The 17,600-nt window shown below is 39.2% G+C and overlaps 1 protein-coding gene and 1 pseudogene across 8 annotated transcripts in view; both read left to right on the top strand.

The window, feature by feature from the left end:
• PAK1 (p21 (RAC1) activated kinase 1) overlaps positions 1-17,600 on the top strand; it is a 165,261-nt gene that overhangs the window by 126,173 nt on the left and 21,488 nt on the right. For all 8 annotated transcript variants that reach the window (XM_061168038.1, XM_061168063.1, XM_061168045.1 and 5 more), the window contains 2 exons: positions 9,179-9,227; positions 16,006-16,118. In XM_061168038.1, coding sequence (XP_061024021.1) covers positions 9,179-9,227; positions 16,006-16,118 — 162 coding nt within the window. The remainder of the gene's footprint in view (positions 1-9,178; positions 9,228-16,005; positions 16,119-17,600) is intronic.
• Positions 11,067-12,298, top strand: LOC133067345 (nuclear migration protein nudC-like; annotated as a pseudogene).

Below are 17,600 nucleotides of genomic sequence, written 5' to 3'. Positions count from 1 at the left end.
TTTTTGGAGAGTTTTAATCATAAATGAGTGTTGAATTTTGTCAAAGGCTTTCTCTGCATCTATTGAGAGAATCATATGGTTTTTATCTTTCAATTTGTTAATGTGGTGTATTACATTGATTGATTTGCGGATATTAAAGAATCCTTGCATTCCTGGGATAAAGCCCACTTGGTCATGGTGTATGATTTTTTTAATATGTTGTTGGATTCTGTTTGCTAGAATTTAGTTAAGGATTTTTGCATCTATGTTCATCAGTGATATTGGCCTGTAGTTTTCTTTTTTGGTGGCATCTTTGTCTGGTTTTGGAATTAGGGTGATGGTGGCCTCATAGAATGAGTTTGGAAGCTTACCTTCATCTGCAATTTTCTGGAAGAGTTTGAGTAAGATAGGTGTTAGCTCTTCTCTAAATTTTTGGTAGAATTCAGCTGTGAAGCCATCTGGTCCTGGGCTTTTGTTTGCTGGAAGATTTTTGATTACAGTTTCGATTTCCTTGCTTGTGATGGGTCTGTTAAGATCTTCTATTTCTTCCTGGTTCAGTTTTGGAAAGTTATACTTTTCTAAGAATTTGTCCATTTCATCCAAGTTGTCCATTTTATTGGCATAGAGCTGCTGGTAGTAGTCTCTTATGATCCTTTGTATTTCAGTGTTGTCTGTTGTGATCTCTCCATTTTCATTTTTAATTTTGTTAATTTGGTTCTTCTCTCTTTGTTTCTTAATGAGTCTTGATAATGGTTTGTCAATTTTGTTTATTTTTCAAAAAACCAGCTTTTAGCTTTGTTGATTTTTGCTATGGTCTCTTTAGTTTCTTTTGCATTTATTTCTGCCCTGATTTTTAAGATTTCTTTCCTTCTGCTAACCCTGGGGTTCTTCATTTCTTCCTTCTCTAATTGCTTTAGGTGTAGAGTTAGGTTATTTATTTAGTTTTTTCCTTGTTTCTTGATGTAAGCCTGTAATGCTATGAACCTTCCCCTTAGCACTGCTTTTACAGTGTCCCATAGGTTTTGGGTTGTTGTGTTTTCATTTTCATTCATTTCTATACATATTTTGATTTCTTTTTCGATTTCTTCTATGATTTGTTGGTTTTTCAGAAGCGTGTTATTTAGCCTCCATATGTTTGAAGTTTTAACAATTTTTTTCCTGTAATTGAGATCTAATCTTACTGCACTGTGGTCAGAAAAGATGACTGGAATGATTTCAATTTTTTTGAATTTTCCAAGACCAGATTTATGGCCCAGGATGTGATCTATTCTGGAGAAGGTTCCGTGTGCACTTGAGAAAAAGGTGAAGTTGATTGTTTTGGGGTGAAATGTCCTATAGATATCAATTAGGTCTAGCTGGTCCATTGTGTCATTTAAGGTTTGTGTTTCCTTGTTAATTTTCTGTTTAGTTGATCTATCCATAGTTGTGAGTGGGGTATTAAAGTCTCCCACTATTATTGTGTTACTATTAATTTCCTCTTTCATACTCGTTAGTGTTTGCCGTACATATTGCGGTGCTCCTATGTTGGGTGCATATATATTTATAATTGTTATATCTTCTTCTTGGATTGATCCTTTGATCATTATGTAGTGTCCTTCTTTGTCTCTTTTCACATCCTTTATTTGAAAGTCTATTTTATCTGATATGAGTATTGCGACTCCTGCTTTCTTTTGGTCTCCGTTTGCATGAAATATTTTTTTTCTTATCTTTTGACTTGTTCTGTAAATTCTTTTGGATTTTTTTTTCTTTTTTTCCCCCTCTGTTGTTCTGTTGTTGATTTTATTGGCACTATGAAATTAAGTTTTGAGCTTCTTTTTTTTTTCTCCTCAGTGACATTTTTTTATTGTTATAAACTTCTGTCTCGACGTTGGGCTTTTGCAGTTCTGTGGAGTTTTCCATTTTTTTCTTTTCTCTTTTTTTAATTTTAATTTTTAATTTTTTAAAAATATTTTTTCTACATTTATTCCTTTGTTTGCTTTTCCTACTGTTCTTTTCCCCTTGCAGTTAATCTTTAATGTATGTAAATCTTCTTTATCAACCTCTATTTAACTTTGCATATCTATTCTTTCCTTTCCTCTCAATATATTTGTTAGTTTTATTTTCATTGCTTTATTCCTCAATTGGCAACTTGCTTTAGTTTTGTTTTCCAGTTTGTACTTTAGTTAGTTTTGTTCTGGTAGATGTAATTTTGAGTTTCCTTTGTTCGCCAGGTTAATCTATTATACTTTATTTTTGTTGGATTGTTTTGATTTTGCTTATGGGTGTATATGTATATGTGTATATTCAGTCACACCTTTTTTTTTTAATCCTTAAATTTTTATTGGAATATAGGTGATTTACAGTGTTGTAATTACAGTGTTCTGCTGTATAGCCCAGTGAACCAGTTATACACATATTCACTTTTATGTTTTTTTTTTTAATTGAAGGACAATTCCTTTACAGAATTTTGTGGTTTTCTGTCATCACCAAGAATCAGCCATAGGTATATCCATGTCCCCTCCCTCCCAGGCCTCCCTTCCATGTCCCTCCCACCCCACCCTTCCGCCCGTTGCAGAACTCCTGTTAGAGTTCTCTGAGTCACACAGCAAATCCCCGTTGGCTATCTGTTTTACACGTGGTGTTGTACATTTCTACACTACTCTCTGCATACATCTGCCCTTCTCCCTCTTCTCCTTCCACCTGTCCATAGGTCTGTTCTCTGTGTCTGTTTCTCCACTGCTGCCCTGAAAATCATTCATCAGTGTCATCTCCTCAGATTCCATGTACACTTGTCAGTATATGATATTTATATTTCTCTTTCTGACTTACTTCACTATATAATGGGCTGTAGTTTCGTCGATCTCATAACAGATTCAAATGTGTTACTTTTTATGGCTGAGTAGTATTCCATTGTGTATATATACCACAACTGCTTTGTCCATTCATCTGTTGATGGACATCTAGGTTGCTTCCATGTTCTAGCTGTTGTAAATAGAGCTGCAGTGAACGTTGGGGTACATGTGTCTTTTTCGGTTTTGATTTCCTCAGGGTATATGCCTAGAAGTGGGATTGCTGGGTCATATGGTGGTTTTTTCCCTAGCTATTTAAGGAGTCTCCATACCATCTTCCATAGTGGCTGTATCAGTTTACATTCCCACCAGCAATGCAAGAGTGTTCCCTTTTCTCCACACCCTCTCCAGCATTTATTGTTTGTAGACTTTTTGATGATGGTCATTCTGACAGTCACACTTTTTATTGCTGTTAAAAACCTCTGCTTCTACATTGGATTTTTGCAGTTCTGTGGAAGTTTCCTTTTTTTTTTTCTTCTGATTTTTTTTTCTCTTCTCTTTTTATAATTTTACTTTTTTTAAGCCTATTATATTTTTTGTATGTTTATTCCTTTGTTTGCCTTTCCTACTGTTCTTTTCTTCTTGCTGTTAATCTTTAATGTATATAAATCTTCTTCATCTATCTCTGTTTTACTTTGCATATGTATTATTTATTTTTTTCTTTTCTTTCCTCTCAACATATTTGTTATTTTTGTTTTCATTACTTTACTCCCCACTTGGCATCCTGCTTTAGTTTTGTTTTCCACTTTGCACTTTAGTTACTTTTGTTCTTAACTGGTAAATATAATTTTTGATTTCTTTTGTATGCTGGGTGAATCTACTGGACTTTATTTTTGTTGGACTGTTTTGACTTTGCTCCTGGGTATATATGTATATGTGTATATTCCTTATTTTAATTATTATTTGCCTGATTTCGTAACTGCCATTTGTCTGGGGTTCATCTTTGATTTCTCGTTTTTGGATATTTGTTTTAATCTCAATTAATGCTGTAACAGACGACTTGTAGAATCTTGGTTCCTGACTAGAGATCAAGCCCTGAGCCTTTGGAGTGTGAGCACTGACTCCAAGACCCTAGACTACCAGAGAACTAACCCTAGGGAGTATCAAATAGTGAAAACTCACACAAAGGAAACCACCTGAGTACAAGACCTGTCAGCACCCAACCACCAGTAGCACCCTGTGCAGGATGCCTCATCTAAACAGCAAACAAAACAAAAATATAAACCCAGTCATCAGTAGACAGGATTACCACCTCACTCAGGCTTGCCCATCAAAGGAAAAACAAACAAACAAATCAGCACAAATCTCACCATGTACAAAACTTACACAAACCACTGGACCAACCTTAGGAGGGCAGAAACCAAAAGGAAGAAAGAATTCAGTCTTGAAGCCTGGGAAGAGGAGACCTCAAACACAATAAGTTAAAAAAAAAATGAAAAGGCGGAGAAATACAACACAAATGAAGGAACAAACTAGAAACCACAGAAGTCCAAGTAAATGAAGAGGAAATAGGCAAACTACCTGAAAAAGAATTCAGAATAATGATAGTAAAGATGATAAAAAACCTTGAAAACAAAATGGAGAAAATGCAAGAATCTAACAAAGATCTAGAAGATCTAGAAGAATTAATGAATAAGCATACAAACAAAACAATTAGTGAAATTAAAAATACTCTAGAATGAATCACTAGCAGAATATCTGAAGCAGAATAAATCAGTAAACTGGAAGATAAAATGGTGGAAATAACTTCTGAAGAGCAGAATAAAGTAAAAAGAATGAAAAGAACTGAGGATAGTCTCAGAGACGTCTCTTCGTCTCAGCAGCTGGTGCTGCTAAGTAGCTTCAGTCGTGTCCGACTCTTTGCGACCCCATAGATGGCAGCCTACCAGGCTCCCTCGTCCCTGGAATTCTGCAGGCAAGAACAGTGGAGTGGGTTGCCATTTCCTTCTCCAGTGCATGAAAGTGAAAAGTGAAAGTGAAGTTGCTCAGTCATGTCTGACTCTTAGTGGCCCCATGGACTGCAGCCCACCAGGTTCCTCTGTCTATGGGATTTTCCAGGCAAGAGTACTGGAGTGGGTTGCCATTGGGACCATATCCAACATTCAAATTATAGGGGTCCCAGAAGAAGAAGAGAAAAAGAGCGGGTATGAGAAAATTTTTGAAGAGATTATAGTTGAAAATTTACCCAACATGAAAAAGGAAGTCATAGTCAATCATAGTCCATCAAGTCCAAGAGGCACAAAGAGTCCCATACAGGATAAACCCAATGAGAAACACACCACGACACATACTAATCAAACTAACAAAGACTAAACACAAAGAAAGAATATTAAAAGCAGCAAGGGAGAAGCAACAAGTAACATACAAGGGAAACCCCATATGCTTAACAGCTGATCTTTCAACAGAAACTCTGCAGACCGGAAGGGAATGCTGCTGTTGCTGCTAAGTTGGTTCAGTTGTGTCCGACTCTGTGCGACCCCATAGATGGCAGCCCACCAGCTTCCTCTGTTCCTGGGATTCTCCAGGCAAGAATACTGGAGTGGGTTGCCATTTCCTTCTCCAATGCATGAAAGTGAAAAGTGAAAGTCAAGTTGCCCAGTTGTGTCTGACTCTTAGCGACCCCATGGACTGTAGCCTACTGGACTCCTCTGTCCATGGGATTCTCCAGGCAAGAGTACTGGAGTGGGTTGCCATTGCCTTCTCCAGAAGGGAATGGCAGGATATATTTAAAGTACTGAAAGGGGAAAATCTACAACCAAGATTGCTGGACCTGATAAGGATCTCATTCAAAATTGATAGAGAAATAAAAAGCTTTCAGACAAGCAAAAGTTAAGAGAATTCAGTACACCAAACCAGCTTTACAACAAATGTTAAAGGGACTTATATATAGTCAAGAAATACAAGAAAAGAAAAGAGCTATAAAATCAACCCCAAACTATTAAGAAAATGGCAATGGGGACATATATATCAATAATTACTTTAAATGTAAATGGATTAAATGCTCCAACCAAAAGACACAAATTGGCTGAATGGATACAAAAATAAGACCCATATATGTGCTGTTTATAAGAAACCCACTTCAGAGCTAAAGACACATATAGACTGAGAATGAGAGGATGGAAAAATATATTCCATGCAAATGGGAAACAAAAGAAAGCTGGAGTAGCAATCCTCATATCAGACAAAATAGACCTTAAAATAAAGAATATTACAAGAGATAAGGAAGGACACTACATAATGATCAAGGGATCAATCCAAGAGGAAGACATAACAATTGTAAATATCTATGCACCCAACATAGCAGCACATCAATACATAAGACAAACACTAAAAGACATAAAAGGAAAAATTGACAGTAACACAATAATAGTGGGAGACTTTACCATCCCATTCACACCAATGGACAGATCATCAAAACAGAAAATTAACAAGGAAACAAAAGTCTTAAATGATACATTAGATGAAATGGTTTTCATTGATATCTTCAGCACATTCCATCCAAATGCAGAAGAATACATCTTCCTCTCAAGTGTGCATGGAACATTCTCCAGGATAAAACTGTACACAGAAAATTATAAAACACTAATAAAAGAAATCAAAGATGACATAAACAGATGGTGAGATATTCCATGTTTCTGGGTAGGAAGAATCAGTATTGTGAAAATGACTATACTACCAAACACAATCTACAGATTCAGTGCGATCCCTAATCAAATTATCCATGGTATTTTTCACAGAACTAGAACAAAAAAATTTCACAATTCATATGGAAACATGAACGACCCTAAATAGCCAAAGCAGTCTTGAGAAAAAAAAAAAAATGGAGCTGGAGGAATTAACCTTCCTGACTTCAGATTATGTTACAAAGCTACAGTCATCAAGGCAGTATGGTGCTGGCACAAAAACAGAAATATAGACCAATGGAACAAGATAGAAAGCCCAGAAATAAACCCATGCACCAATGGGTACCTTATTTTTGACAAAGAAGGCAGTAATATGCAATGGGGCAAAGACAGCCTCTTCAGTAAATGGTGCTGGGAAAACTGGACAGCTACATGTAAAAGAATGAAATTAGAGCACTTCCTAACACCATACAAAAAATAAACTCAAAATGGATTAAAGACCTAAATGCAAGACCAGAAACTATAAAACTCTTAGAGGAAAATATGGGCAGAACACTCGGTGACATAAATCTTAGCAAGATCCTCTATGACCCACCTCCTAGAGTAATGGAAATAAAAACAAAAGTAAACAAGTGGGACTTGATTAAACTTAAAAGCTTCTGCATAGCAAAGGAAACTATAAGCAAGGTGAAAAAACAACCTTCAGAATGGGATAAAATAATAGCAAGTGAAACAAATGACAAAGGATTAATTTCCACAATATACAAGCAGCTCATATACTCAATGCCAGAAAAGCAAACAACCCAGTCAAAAAGTGGGAAAAAGACCTAAACAGACATTTCTCCAAAGAAGACACACAGATGGCTAACAACACATAAAAAGATGCTCAACATTGCTCATTATTAGAGAAATGGAAATCAAAACCACATTGAGATATCACCTCATACCAGTCAGAATGGCCATCATCAAAAAGTCTACAAACAATAAATACTGGAGAGAGTGTGGAGAAAAGATAATGCTCTTGCACTGTTGGTGGGATTATAAATTGATACAGCCACTATGGAAGATGGTATGGAGATTCCTTAAAAACTAGGAATAAAACCACCAAATGACTCAGCAATCTCACTCCTAGGCATATACCCTGAGGAAAGTAAAGTTGAAAGAGACACATGTATCCCATTGTTTATTGTAGCACTATTTACAATAGCTAGAACATGATAGCAACCTAGATGTCCATCGACACACGAATGGATAAAGAAGTTGTGGTACATATACACAATGGAATACTGCTCAGCCATAAAAAGGAACACATTTGAGTCAATTCTGATTAGGTGGATGAACCTAGAACCTATTATACAGAGTGAAGTGAGTCAGAAAGAGAAAGACAAATATTGTATTCTAACGCATACATATGGAATCTAGGAGAATGGTTCTTAAGAGCTTAAAGGGCAGCAGTGGAGAAACAGACATAAAGAATAGACTTATGGACATGGGGAGAGGGGAGGAGAGGGTGAGATGTATAGAAAGAGTAACATGGAAACTTACATTACCATATGTAAAATAGATAGCCAGCGGGAATTTGCTGTATGGCTCAGGAAACTCAAACAGGGGCTCTGTATCAAGCTAAAGGGGTGGGATGGGGAGGGAGTTGGGAGGGAGATTCAAAAGGGAGTGGATAAATGTATACCTATGGCTGATTCATGTTGAGGTTTGACAGAAAACAAGAAAATTCTGTAAAGCAAATACCCTTCAATAAAAAAATTAAAAAATCTTAAAAAAAACTGTACATATCACATATACATGATAAATTGGTACTATTATAATTTTTGCTTGTTTTTTTTTCCCCTTTAAGAGTGAAGAGTTTTGTTTGTTTGACTTGGAATTCATGTGTCTATATGTCTATTGGAGGTAGAAACAATTAAGTACTGCCCAGTGGGCCCAAATCGCTTTCAGAGCCTCTATAATCATGGAGAAGCAGTCTGAAAATGTCCAGTCCTGTGAGGCCTGGGCATTTTGCCCTTTAAGAATGGTACATCTGGTGGGATAAGGGGGAATGGGGACAGGAATATAGACATGAATTTTATGACAGAAGATGGCTAGAGGTAGGATTATTAGTAATGAGGAAGTAATTGGTAATGTAGAGAATCCAGTCCTTATTTGATTGTCTGTATCTTTGATCTCAAATTCCTGACATGTAGCTACAATAAAATCCTAACCAAAGAGTTGTAGTTTGGAAGCTGATGACCATAATTTCTGGCTTCCAGGCAAACTTAAAAGTGACTTTTCTCCCTCAACTGACATGACTTCTCTGGGAAGTGTAATCACAGGTCTTGCCAAGAATACATTTTTGCATTACATAGAATTTTAATTTTCTTTCAATTGCATTGTGTAAATCTGACACATTGTCATGTAAGGTTACAAATACTGTTGCATACCACTCACAGATATACAGAGTTCATAGGCATAAAGTGAGATTTTTAGTCATTTTGAATGGACATGTTCGCTTTCCTAGCATTATTCCAGTGTTTCTCTGCTTTCTTTCTCTGTTCTTTCTCTGTCCCTACTTGCTGTATTCTCTTTGCTGCTACATACTGCCTTTCATGAGAGTGGAAGAGACGAAGGGGAGGATCATTTTTCGCTACTATTTTTATTAACACTTGCATTGCCAGATTATGTGTGGAGAGCTTCATTTGACAAGTGTCACCTCATCTAACGCCTGTTTTTTTTGCCTTTCCCACCCCTGTTCAGCGCTTCGGGCACTGTGTACACGGCCATGGATGTAGCTACAGGACAGGAGGTGAGTATCCACCACCAACTACTGCTCCTTCAGTTTGACTGTTTCTTACTCTTTCTTGTTAAGCTTTAGCCCTTCTTAGCTCAATAGGGACTCTTCTAGTTTCTTACTGCTGTAGACTAGAAGTCTTTCAACATGGTGAAACTTAGGTTTTGGAAAGTTACTGTGGCTGCAGTGTGGAGAAGAGATTTGAAGAGATAAGTGTGGAACAGGTGACTCAGCAGGTTATTGGGTAATTCCATGTGAGAGATGATGTCTGGACTAAGGTGGTAGCACATTATAAACGGGGGAAAGTGATGTATTTGAGAGGTACTTAAGTAGATTTGACAGTTGGGTGAATGTGAGGATGACTCACAAGTAGTGATATGTGTGTGTGTTCTCAGTTGTGTCCACTCTTTGTGGCCCCATGGAGTATAGCCCACCAGGTTATTCTGTCCATGGAATTTTTCAGTCAAGAATACTGGAATGGGTTGGCATTTCCTTCTCCATGGTGTCTTCCCAACCCAAGGACCAAACCTGCATCTCTTGTGTTTCCTATGTTGGCAGGTGGATTCTTTATCACTAGCACCACCTGGGAAGCCCAAGTGAGTGATCAGAGGAAGTATAGATTTAAAGAAGTTAGATACTGCCTGAGAGACCTTGTGAAACTGCCTGATGGGCAGTTTTACAAATTTGGTGCTTAGGAGAGAAATCTGATATAGAAGAGATTTAAAACTTTGTCTCTAATCTAGTGGGTCTTCCATTACTCTGTGCCTAGGATTCTGGTAGACATTGAAGTTCTCATTTGGAGGCACCTCTTTGTCTCTCACGTTTCATAAGCTGGGAAATCTCTAATCTTATTGCTAAGGCCTGATGACCCAAGATCTTATCTTCAGCAGAAGGAAACCAGGAAGGGAATCTAGAATGCTTGAAGTTTCTTTGCCTTGTACTCTTTGATTGCAGAGCAGGAATGTTGGCAGGTGGGTTGTGGATGGGAGTTACCTGGGAAAGGTCTTAGTTCAAAGATGGGTCTCAGAACTTGAGAGGCACCTCTTGTTCCAATGAAAATAGAGTTGGGCTCCTCTGAGGGAGGTAATTAGGACCTGCTTGTGTATGTTTGGTGGTTGAAACCCCATGATGTACTGGAGAAACCCCATGATGTACTGACAAGATGTGCTCTTGTCAGGCTTTTACAAGTGTCTGTGGCAAATACTGAGGCTCCATTGAGGGTAAGTCAACTTCAAAAAAAATTATGTTGAAAGATTTATTAATTGTTCTTTGATGTGAGAACCAGATAACTAGATGTTTATCTTTAGTGGATAGTGAAAGTCGCTCATTTGTGTCCGACACTTTGCGACCCCATGGATTATACAGTCTATGGGATTCTCCAGGCCAGAATACTGCAGTGGGTAGCCTTTCCCTTCTCCAGAGGATCTTCCCAACCCAGGGATATAACTCAGGTCTCCCTCATTGCAGGCAGCTTCTTTACCAGCTGAGCCACAAGGGAAGCCTAGATGTTTACCTTTACTTACTTATAAAAGCTTGGAAAAGTCGTTTGACCTCTGGAGCTTGAATTTTGTTTCTTTATAAAATATGCATAATAACATACACCTCACAAGACTGTTAAATAAGTTATGTGAAGCAATGCATTTGAAAAATACATCATAAACTAAGAATTACATATATATTAACTTTTATCTGCACATATTTGTTTCACACAGTGTTTACTGATCATTTGCTTTATACTACACTTATGCTAAGAACTATGAAAGATTCAGACATTAAAAACATATATATGGAAGGCAGACCGGAGCCGTTGGACTGGACATGATCCGAAGGGTCAGGGAGTGCGGGATGCGAGTGTGGAGCTTGAATTTCGGAGCGTGGCTAGCAGCTGGCATGATGGGTGGGGAGCAGGAGGAGGATCGGTTCGACGGCATGTTGCTGGCCATGGCGCAGCAGCACGAGGGCGGCGTGCAGGAGCTGGTGAACACTTTCTTCAGCTTCTTTCGATGCAAAACAGACTTCTTTGTTGGAGGAGAAGAAGGCATGGCAGAAAAGCTTATCACACAGACCTTCAACCACCACAACCAGCTGGCACAGAAGGCCCGGCGGGAGAAGTGAGCTTGGCAGGAGACTGAGCGGTGGGAGAAGGCGGAGCGGGCAGCCAGGTTGGCCACGGAGGCCAAGTCAGAGACCTCCGGGCCCCAGATCAAGGAACTGACTGAGGAGGAGGCTGAGAGGCTACAGCTGGAAATTGACCAGAAAAAGGATGCCGATAATCAGGAGGCCCAGCTCAAGAACGGCAGTCTTGGCTCCCCAGGGAAGCAGGAGGCCGAGGAAGAGGACGAGAAGGACAAAGGGAAGCTGAAGCCCAACCTCGGCAATGGGGCAGACCTGCCCAGTTACCGCTGGACCTGGACCCTGTCGGAGCTGGACCTGGCCGTTCCGTTCTGCGTGAACTTCAGTCTGAAGGGGAAGGATGTGGTGGTGGATATCTAGCAGAGGCATCTCCGGGTGGGGCTCAAGGGACAGCCAGTGATCGTGGATGGGGAGCTCTACAACGAGGTGAAGGTCGAGGAGAGCTCATGGCTCATCGAGGATGGCAAGGTGGTGATGGTGCATCTGGAGAAGATCAACAAGATGGAGTGGTGGAGCCGCTTGGTATCCAGTGACCCCGAGATCAATACTAAGAAGATCAACCCCGAGAACTCCAAACTGTCAGACCTGGATAGTGAGACCCATAGCATGGTGGAGAAGATGATGTATGACCAGAGACAGAAGTCCATGGGGCTGCCTACCTCGGATGAGCAGAAGAAACAGGAGATTCTGAAGAAGTTCATAGGTCAGCATCCAGAGATGGACTTTTCCAAGCCCAGATTCAACTAGCCCCTGTGTTTGCTCCCCTGAACTCTCCAGGCTGAGCTCCTGGCTCCCCACTTTTCCTCTCCCACCCTCCCTGGGACTGGTGGGCTGCAGGGCCAGGGCAAGCACGGGTCTGGCCGGCACACACAGGTCCCAGGCCATCATGGGAGAAGGGCTGGGGCCTTGGAGGGTATTGTCCTCCCCAGCTGGCCTGCTGTTACACATTAAAACTATTTACCCCTCCCCCCCCAAAAATAGAAATAAAAACATATATATGTATAAGTGTAAGAAACCATACTTTCTGTTGTGTACTATAAAACTCTTATAATGCTTACAGAAACCTGTGTTGAAATAATTGTAAGGAAGGAAGGAAGGAAGGATGGTATCATTTTGCTGATTTTAAATATGCTATATTGGAGGCAGAGATAGAAAAGAGGAGGTTATACCAATACTAAAAAGAACCCTACACAGTAGGCAATATTACTTCCTTTTTGCTGATGAGAAATTTGAGGCTTGGGGTTAAAGTAACTTTTGCGGGGTTGTGCTGCCAGCAGTTAACAAGGACTGGGTTAGAATCTTTTGATTCTAAAATCTTAACTTGTGTTTTCTTGACTGCTAGGCTGCAGTAAGGTTTGGCACCATGGCCCCTTGTCATATTTCTGACCTGGAGCCTCATAGCCCTTGATGGGAGGCAGGCTGGTGCTGGCTGGTTCCTGGACGGTCTGGAGCTGCATGTGTGAGAAGCTGGCGACAGGAAACAAACTTGATGTCATGTGCTTGCTTTGTGGTTACAAAACTATGAATGGAAGCAAGTCCATTAGGGTAGCTAATGCAGTGTAGCCAGGAAGGCCTCATTTTCTCCCCCAGGGAGTATAAATCTTTAGTGGAGCTGGCGGGATGCTCTGTCTTTGTGAGTGACTGCATATTGGGAGTTCCCTGATGGAAAAGGAGAGCCATTATCTGTCACATGTAGGAAGATTAGCATGTTAGTGCTGGAAATCTTCTAGTTCTAGACCTGACAATTAATTTTCAAGCCTATTTTTAGAGGGAATGTGTGTAATAGAGAAAATAGACTGGAAGATGCTTTGAAGTCATACAAGCCTGAAGGCATTGATTATGACCTTGGGCAACTTCCTTGTAAGTCTTGGTCTTCATTTTCTTATCTGAAAATGCAGAGGATGATTTTCACTTGACAGGGTTGTTAAGTTTTACAGAGACGATGTCAGTCGAGCACCTAACACTGTGTGATGGGACAGTGATTGGTTTTTGCTGTCATTCCTGCTGATTATGTTGTCATTCTTGCTGCGCTGTGCCAGGTACTCATCAAATGCAGTTATAACAGTGATTAGCATTTTCACTGTTGTATTACTCTATTATTTAAATTTCTTATGTATGAGTGACACGTTGGCCACTATTTCTTTTAGTTCCCAAAATAATCCTATGAGGAAGGAAATCAGGGTGGGGATTATTATCCTTAGTATTGATAAAGAGATGGAGGCTCAGGGAGCTTGTGATTGGTCAAGGCTGGTAAGTGACAGAATCAGCCCCAGAGCTTAGGCCCTCAGAGTTCAAACCCAGCTCTTTTTCTGTTATGGGAGTGCTGTCTGCTGGCTTGAGTTAGGAGGGATCTGATCAGGTGAAGGGTGTTTAGCCTAGCCCATGTTTAGTCAGTAGTTATTGGAAAGGACTGTCCCCTTCTCTGTCATCCATGGCCTGCCTCTCTTCTCCCTTGCTGCTGCCAGCAGTGAGCTCTGTGAAGTTCACAAGCACTGTCCCATCCTCCAGGATGGCCTTAGGAACTGCACAGGATCCAGATCTTAATATGTGTTATAAGGGCTTACAGTCTTAATGTGATGGGCCTTTAGATCAATGTTTTCCTCTTCAGATGTTAGAAAAAGCTAACATCAGGTGTTACAGAAAACTGTAGCCAGACCAGAAGCCTTCCCTGATAGGGGACCCTACTCCAAAGCAATTTTTTCTCACTTAGGATAGGGAGTAGAGGTGGTCAAAATGTTTAAAAAAAATAGTTTCTGTTCTTACTGATAAATGACTCTTGGCAGAAGACTGTCCATACTTGATTTGAAGAAATAATAGAGTTGGGAGTTTTCCCATAAAAGTTGAATTATTCATCTTTTACTTTTCTGGATGATTCTGGAATGACTAGTTATAGTTGTTCTGTTAGATGTTCATGTTCTTCACTGTTATTTCTAGGAAATAAACACTTAAATAATTCGAAGTCTAGTCCTGTGGGATGGAGTAGCCTATTGCTGATGCTCTTTATGGTTTAGAAACAAAATATTTATCAACCCACTGAATTCTATCTTTTCCTCATCATTGCCAGAAAGATTTGCTGAGCACACACTGTATCAGACCCTATGCTTGGCATCAGGGATCCTGAGCTTTCAAACGAGCTCTCAAGTGTCTCGAGGTACACACCCTAACTAGTCATCATACAATTCAGTGTGGTGAATTCCCCAAGAGTTGTGTAAATACGGTCCTATAGGGCTTTAAAGAAGGCAACAAACCTCTCTGGTTTGGAGAAGGAATTTTCTTTTGGTCTGATACAAAGTGTAAGAAGGTTTTGAACATGTGAAAACAGTGTAAGATGTTCCAAATGGAGAGAAGCTCAGATATGAGCTTACATCTTTCATTGTAGCATATGAAAGAATACAGTGAGAAGTAAGATAGAGGTCAGATCAGAAGGACTTTGAATGTTGGGAACATTCTCTCGGAACATCTCTCGGAACAGGAACCTTTTAAATTTTGAATCTGGGAGAGTGTTATCAAATGTGTACAGTGGGGAAGATTAATCTGGCTCTCTGTGCAGAATAAATGGGCATCACTTTTGAGATTCTAATTCTGATTTTGCTAATGAACTGTTGGGTTTGCAAGTCACATATCCTCTCTAAATTACAATTTCCTCATCTGTCAAACATGGTCAGTAGTAATATTTAAGTCATAACGTGTCTCAGAGGATTAAATGAAATATGTTTGAAAATATTCTATGTAGTACCTGACATGCTGCAAAAATGGATGCACATATCCCTTAAGTTGGTATTATGTGAAAATTTGTTTATTTCTATAGACAAAAAGCCTATCAAGATCTTTTTCATACATAAACATTAAGGATCCCCCTTTTCTATTCTCTCTTAACCTGGTCAACTCTGATTTACTTTTCCACAGTTTAAAAAGGCATCTCCCCTTTATGAAGCCTTTACATTGATAGTGTGAAAGAGTTCTTGCCAGTTTTATGTTTCTGTAACATTTTGTGTGGGCTTTTGTTAAAGCACATGTCTTTTAGATTGTGAGTTTTAAAAGTGTTTTTTTCTAATATAAGTATTTTGTAGCAAGCTTGATCTTCAAACTTTGGTTCACATTAGAATTACTTGGAGGGCTTGTTAAAATACAGGGTTTTTGAGGAAAAGAAAGTCCCTATTTATCAGTACTTGAGCTTGGATTAAGTAGAGATCTAAGAAGGTTGAGAGATGAATGGAAAGATCAGTTTTAAAATTCTTTTACTTCCTCATTTAAATTCTTCATAACCATGTATTATCCTCACCACCAGTGACACCAGTACCAATGCCAAGTAATAAATGATCCTTATACTTAGCAAGTGAACTTTTCCATTAAATAGAAAATTTGTGCAAACCACCCCCCTCCAAAAAAAAAAAAACAAACAAACCCCACAGAGTTTCTGATTCAGTAGATTTGGTTGGGGCCTGAGAATTTTCATTTCCAGAACATTCCCAGATAACGTTGATGTTGCTGGACTTAGCATTGAGTACCATTGGTCACCAGTGATAAACTGTGAGTTCCTCAAGGGCTCAGACCATATTTTATTCATCTCTGTCTCCTAAGTGTTTATATCTGGTACTTAATAGGTGCTCAGTAAATTCAGAGTGATTCTGGTTATACATTGAATGTACTTTGATTTCAGGTGGCCATTAAGCAGATGAACCTTCAGCAGCAGCCGAAGAAAGAGCTGATTATTAATGAGATCCTGGTCATGAGGGAAAACAAGAACCCAAATATTGTGAACTACTTGGACAGGTATGGAGTGGTAGTCCTGTTAGAGAAATAAGGCCTTTGGGACTGATGGATGGTAGTGCTATTAGAGAAGGCAACACCAGCACTCAGAACTGTTTCCATTCAAGAATCTTTTAAGGTGCTCAGCTCTGTGCCTCTGAGCCTGCATGTTGCTGGACATCTCTAACGGCTGCACAGTCTTCTGGGTTAGGCTGAACCCTGCCATCCTACAGCTTCTCCCAGCTGGTCCTGCCCCAGGGAATGCCTTCAGCCCATCTGCCTGAGTCAGATGCAAAGGTCTTTAAATCATTCTGCATCTTAAATCTTTTCCTCATCCTGCTTACCCTGCTGAATAACTTCTAGTTTGTCTGTATTATCTTAAAATGTGACATTCAGTAGTTTTGTTTGAGATTTGAGCCGTATGGAGAGAGTACAACCCCTCCTTTGTTCTAAACACTATGGAACTTGATTTCATTCTTTTTTTGTTGTTGTTCATTAAATTTTTTTTTTTTTAATTATAAGTGTTCTATTTTCATTGTTGACCCCTAGTAGGTATGTAGTCAGTTCAAATCTCTGATCCTTTTTTTTTTTTTCCTTAACAAGAGCTTGCCTTAAACTGGTAACATAGATTTTTGGTTATCTTCATTAAATTCCATTTTGATTCTTTTAACCCATCTTTCCAGCCTGTAAGAATTCTGCTCTTTAAGGTAATAATAAGAGTTGTAGCTAATATTTGTGTTATGCTTTTCTTTGTACTAAGTACTTTTGTGACTAGCAGTATCTCATTATAAGGTAGGGTTTATTGTCTGTATTTTACAGATGAAGAAACTGAGATTCATAGAAGTTAATAACTTGTCCAAGACCAGTAAGCCAGTAAGTAGCAAATGAGGGTTTTGGATTTGAATATTCCTAGCATCAACGTCCATGCCCTTTCCATCATATTATGTTCTTTTCTACCGTATCTGAACAAAGAAAGTGCCTCTTGCCTGGGTTTCAGAGACATCAGAGGTGAAGGTGATATTGGACCAAGTCTTGGACTCTCAGTGATTTTTCTTACTATTTATTGTGCATTGCCAACTTGTTTTCATTGCTGTCAGATTATGCCAGATTTCTTGTTCTGAATCTAAAAGTGGTAAGCATTCATTTCTTTAAAGAGGAAAGGAGTTGGACTTTGGCCTTCTCTGTTTTGGAGATGATAGTCTCTCCATGATGTAGGTCATGACTGACTCTGAAGAATCCTCTGAAGTTATTCATCCTCCCATCTCTTTTAAGAACTTATTATATGGAGAATAAAGCATGGATAAGCTTCTGAAGGTAATAAGGATACCACATTTTGGCTCAGGATAAGGAAAAATGCAAGCTGTCTTAAGGGTATGGCCTATCTCATAAAATAGTGCATTCTTCATTAGTGGAGGTAAGTAAACAACAAAATGCATGTGGTTGAATGAATCTGTGTTCTGGGAATGGGATTAGAAGGTTTATAAATTGTTTGTTTATCATGCCTTT

This window comes from Dama dama, chromosome 2, assembly GCF_033118175.1.
Source record: "Dama dama isolate Ldn47 chromosome 2, ASM3311817v1, whole genome shotgun sequence".
NCBI classification, from domain to species: domain Eukaryota; kingdom Metazoa; phylum Chordata; class Mammalia; order Artiodactyla; family Cervidae; genus Dama; species Dama dama.
This window is presented reverse-complemented; position numbering and strand designations above follow the sequence as displayed.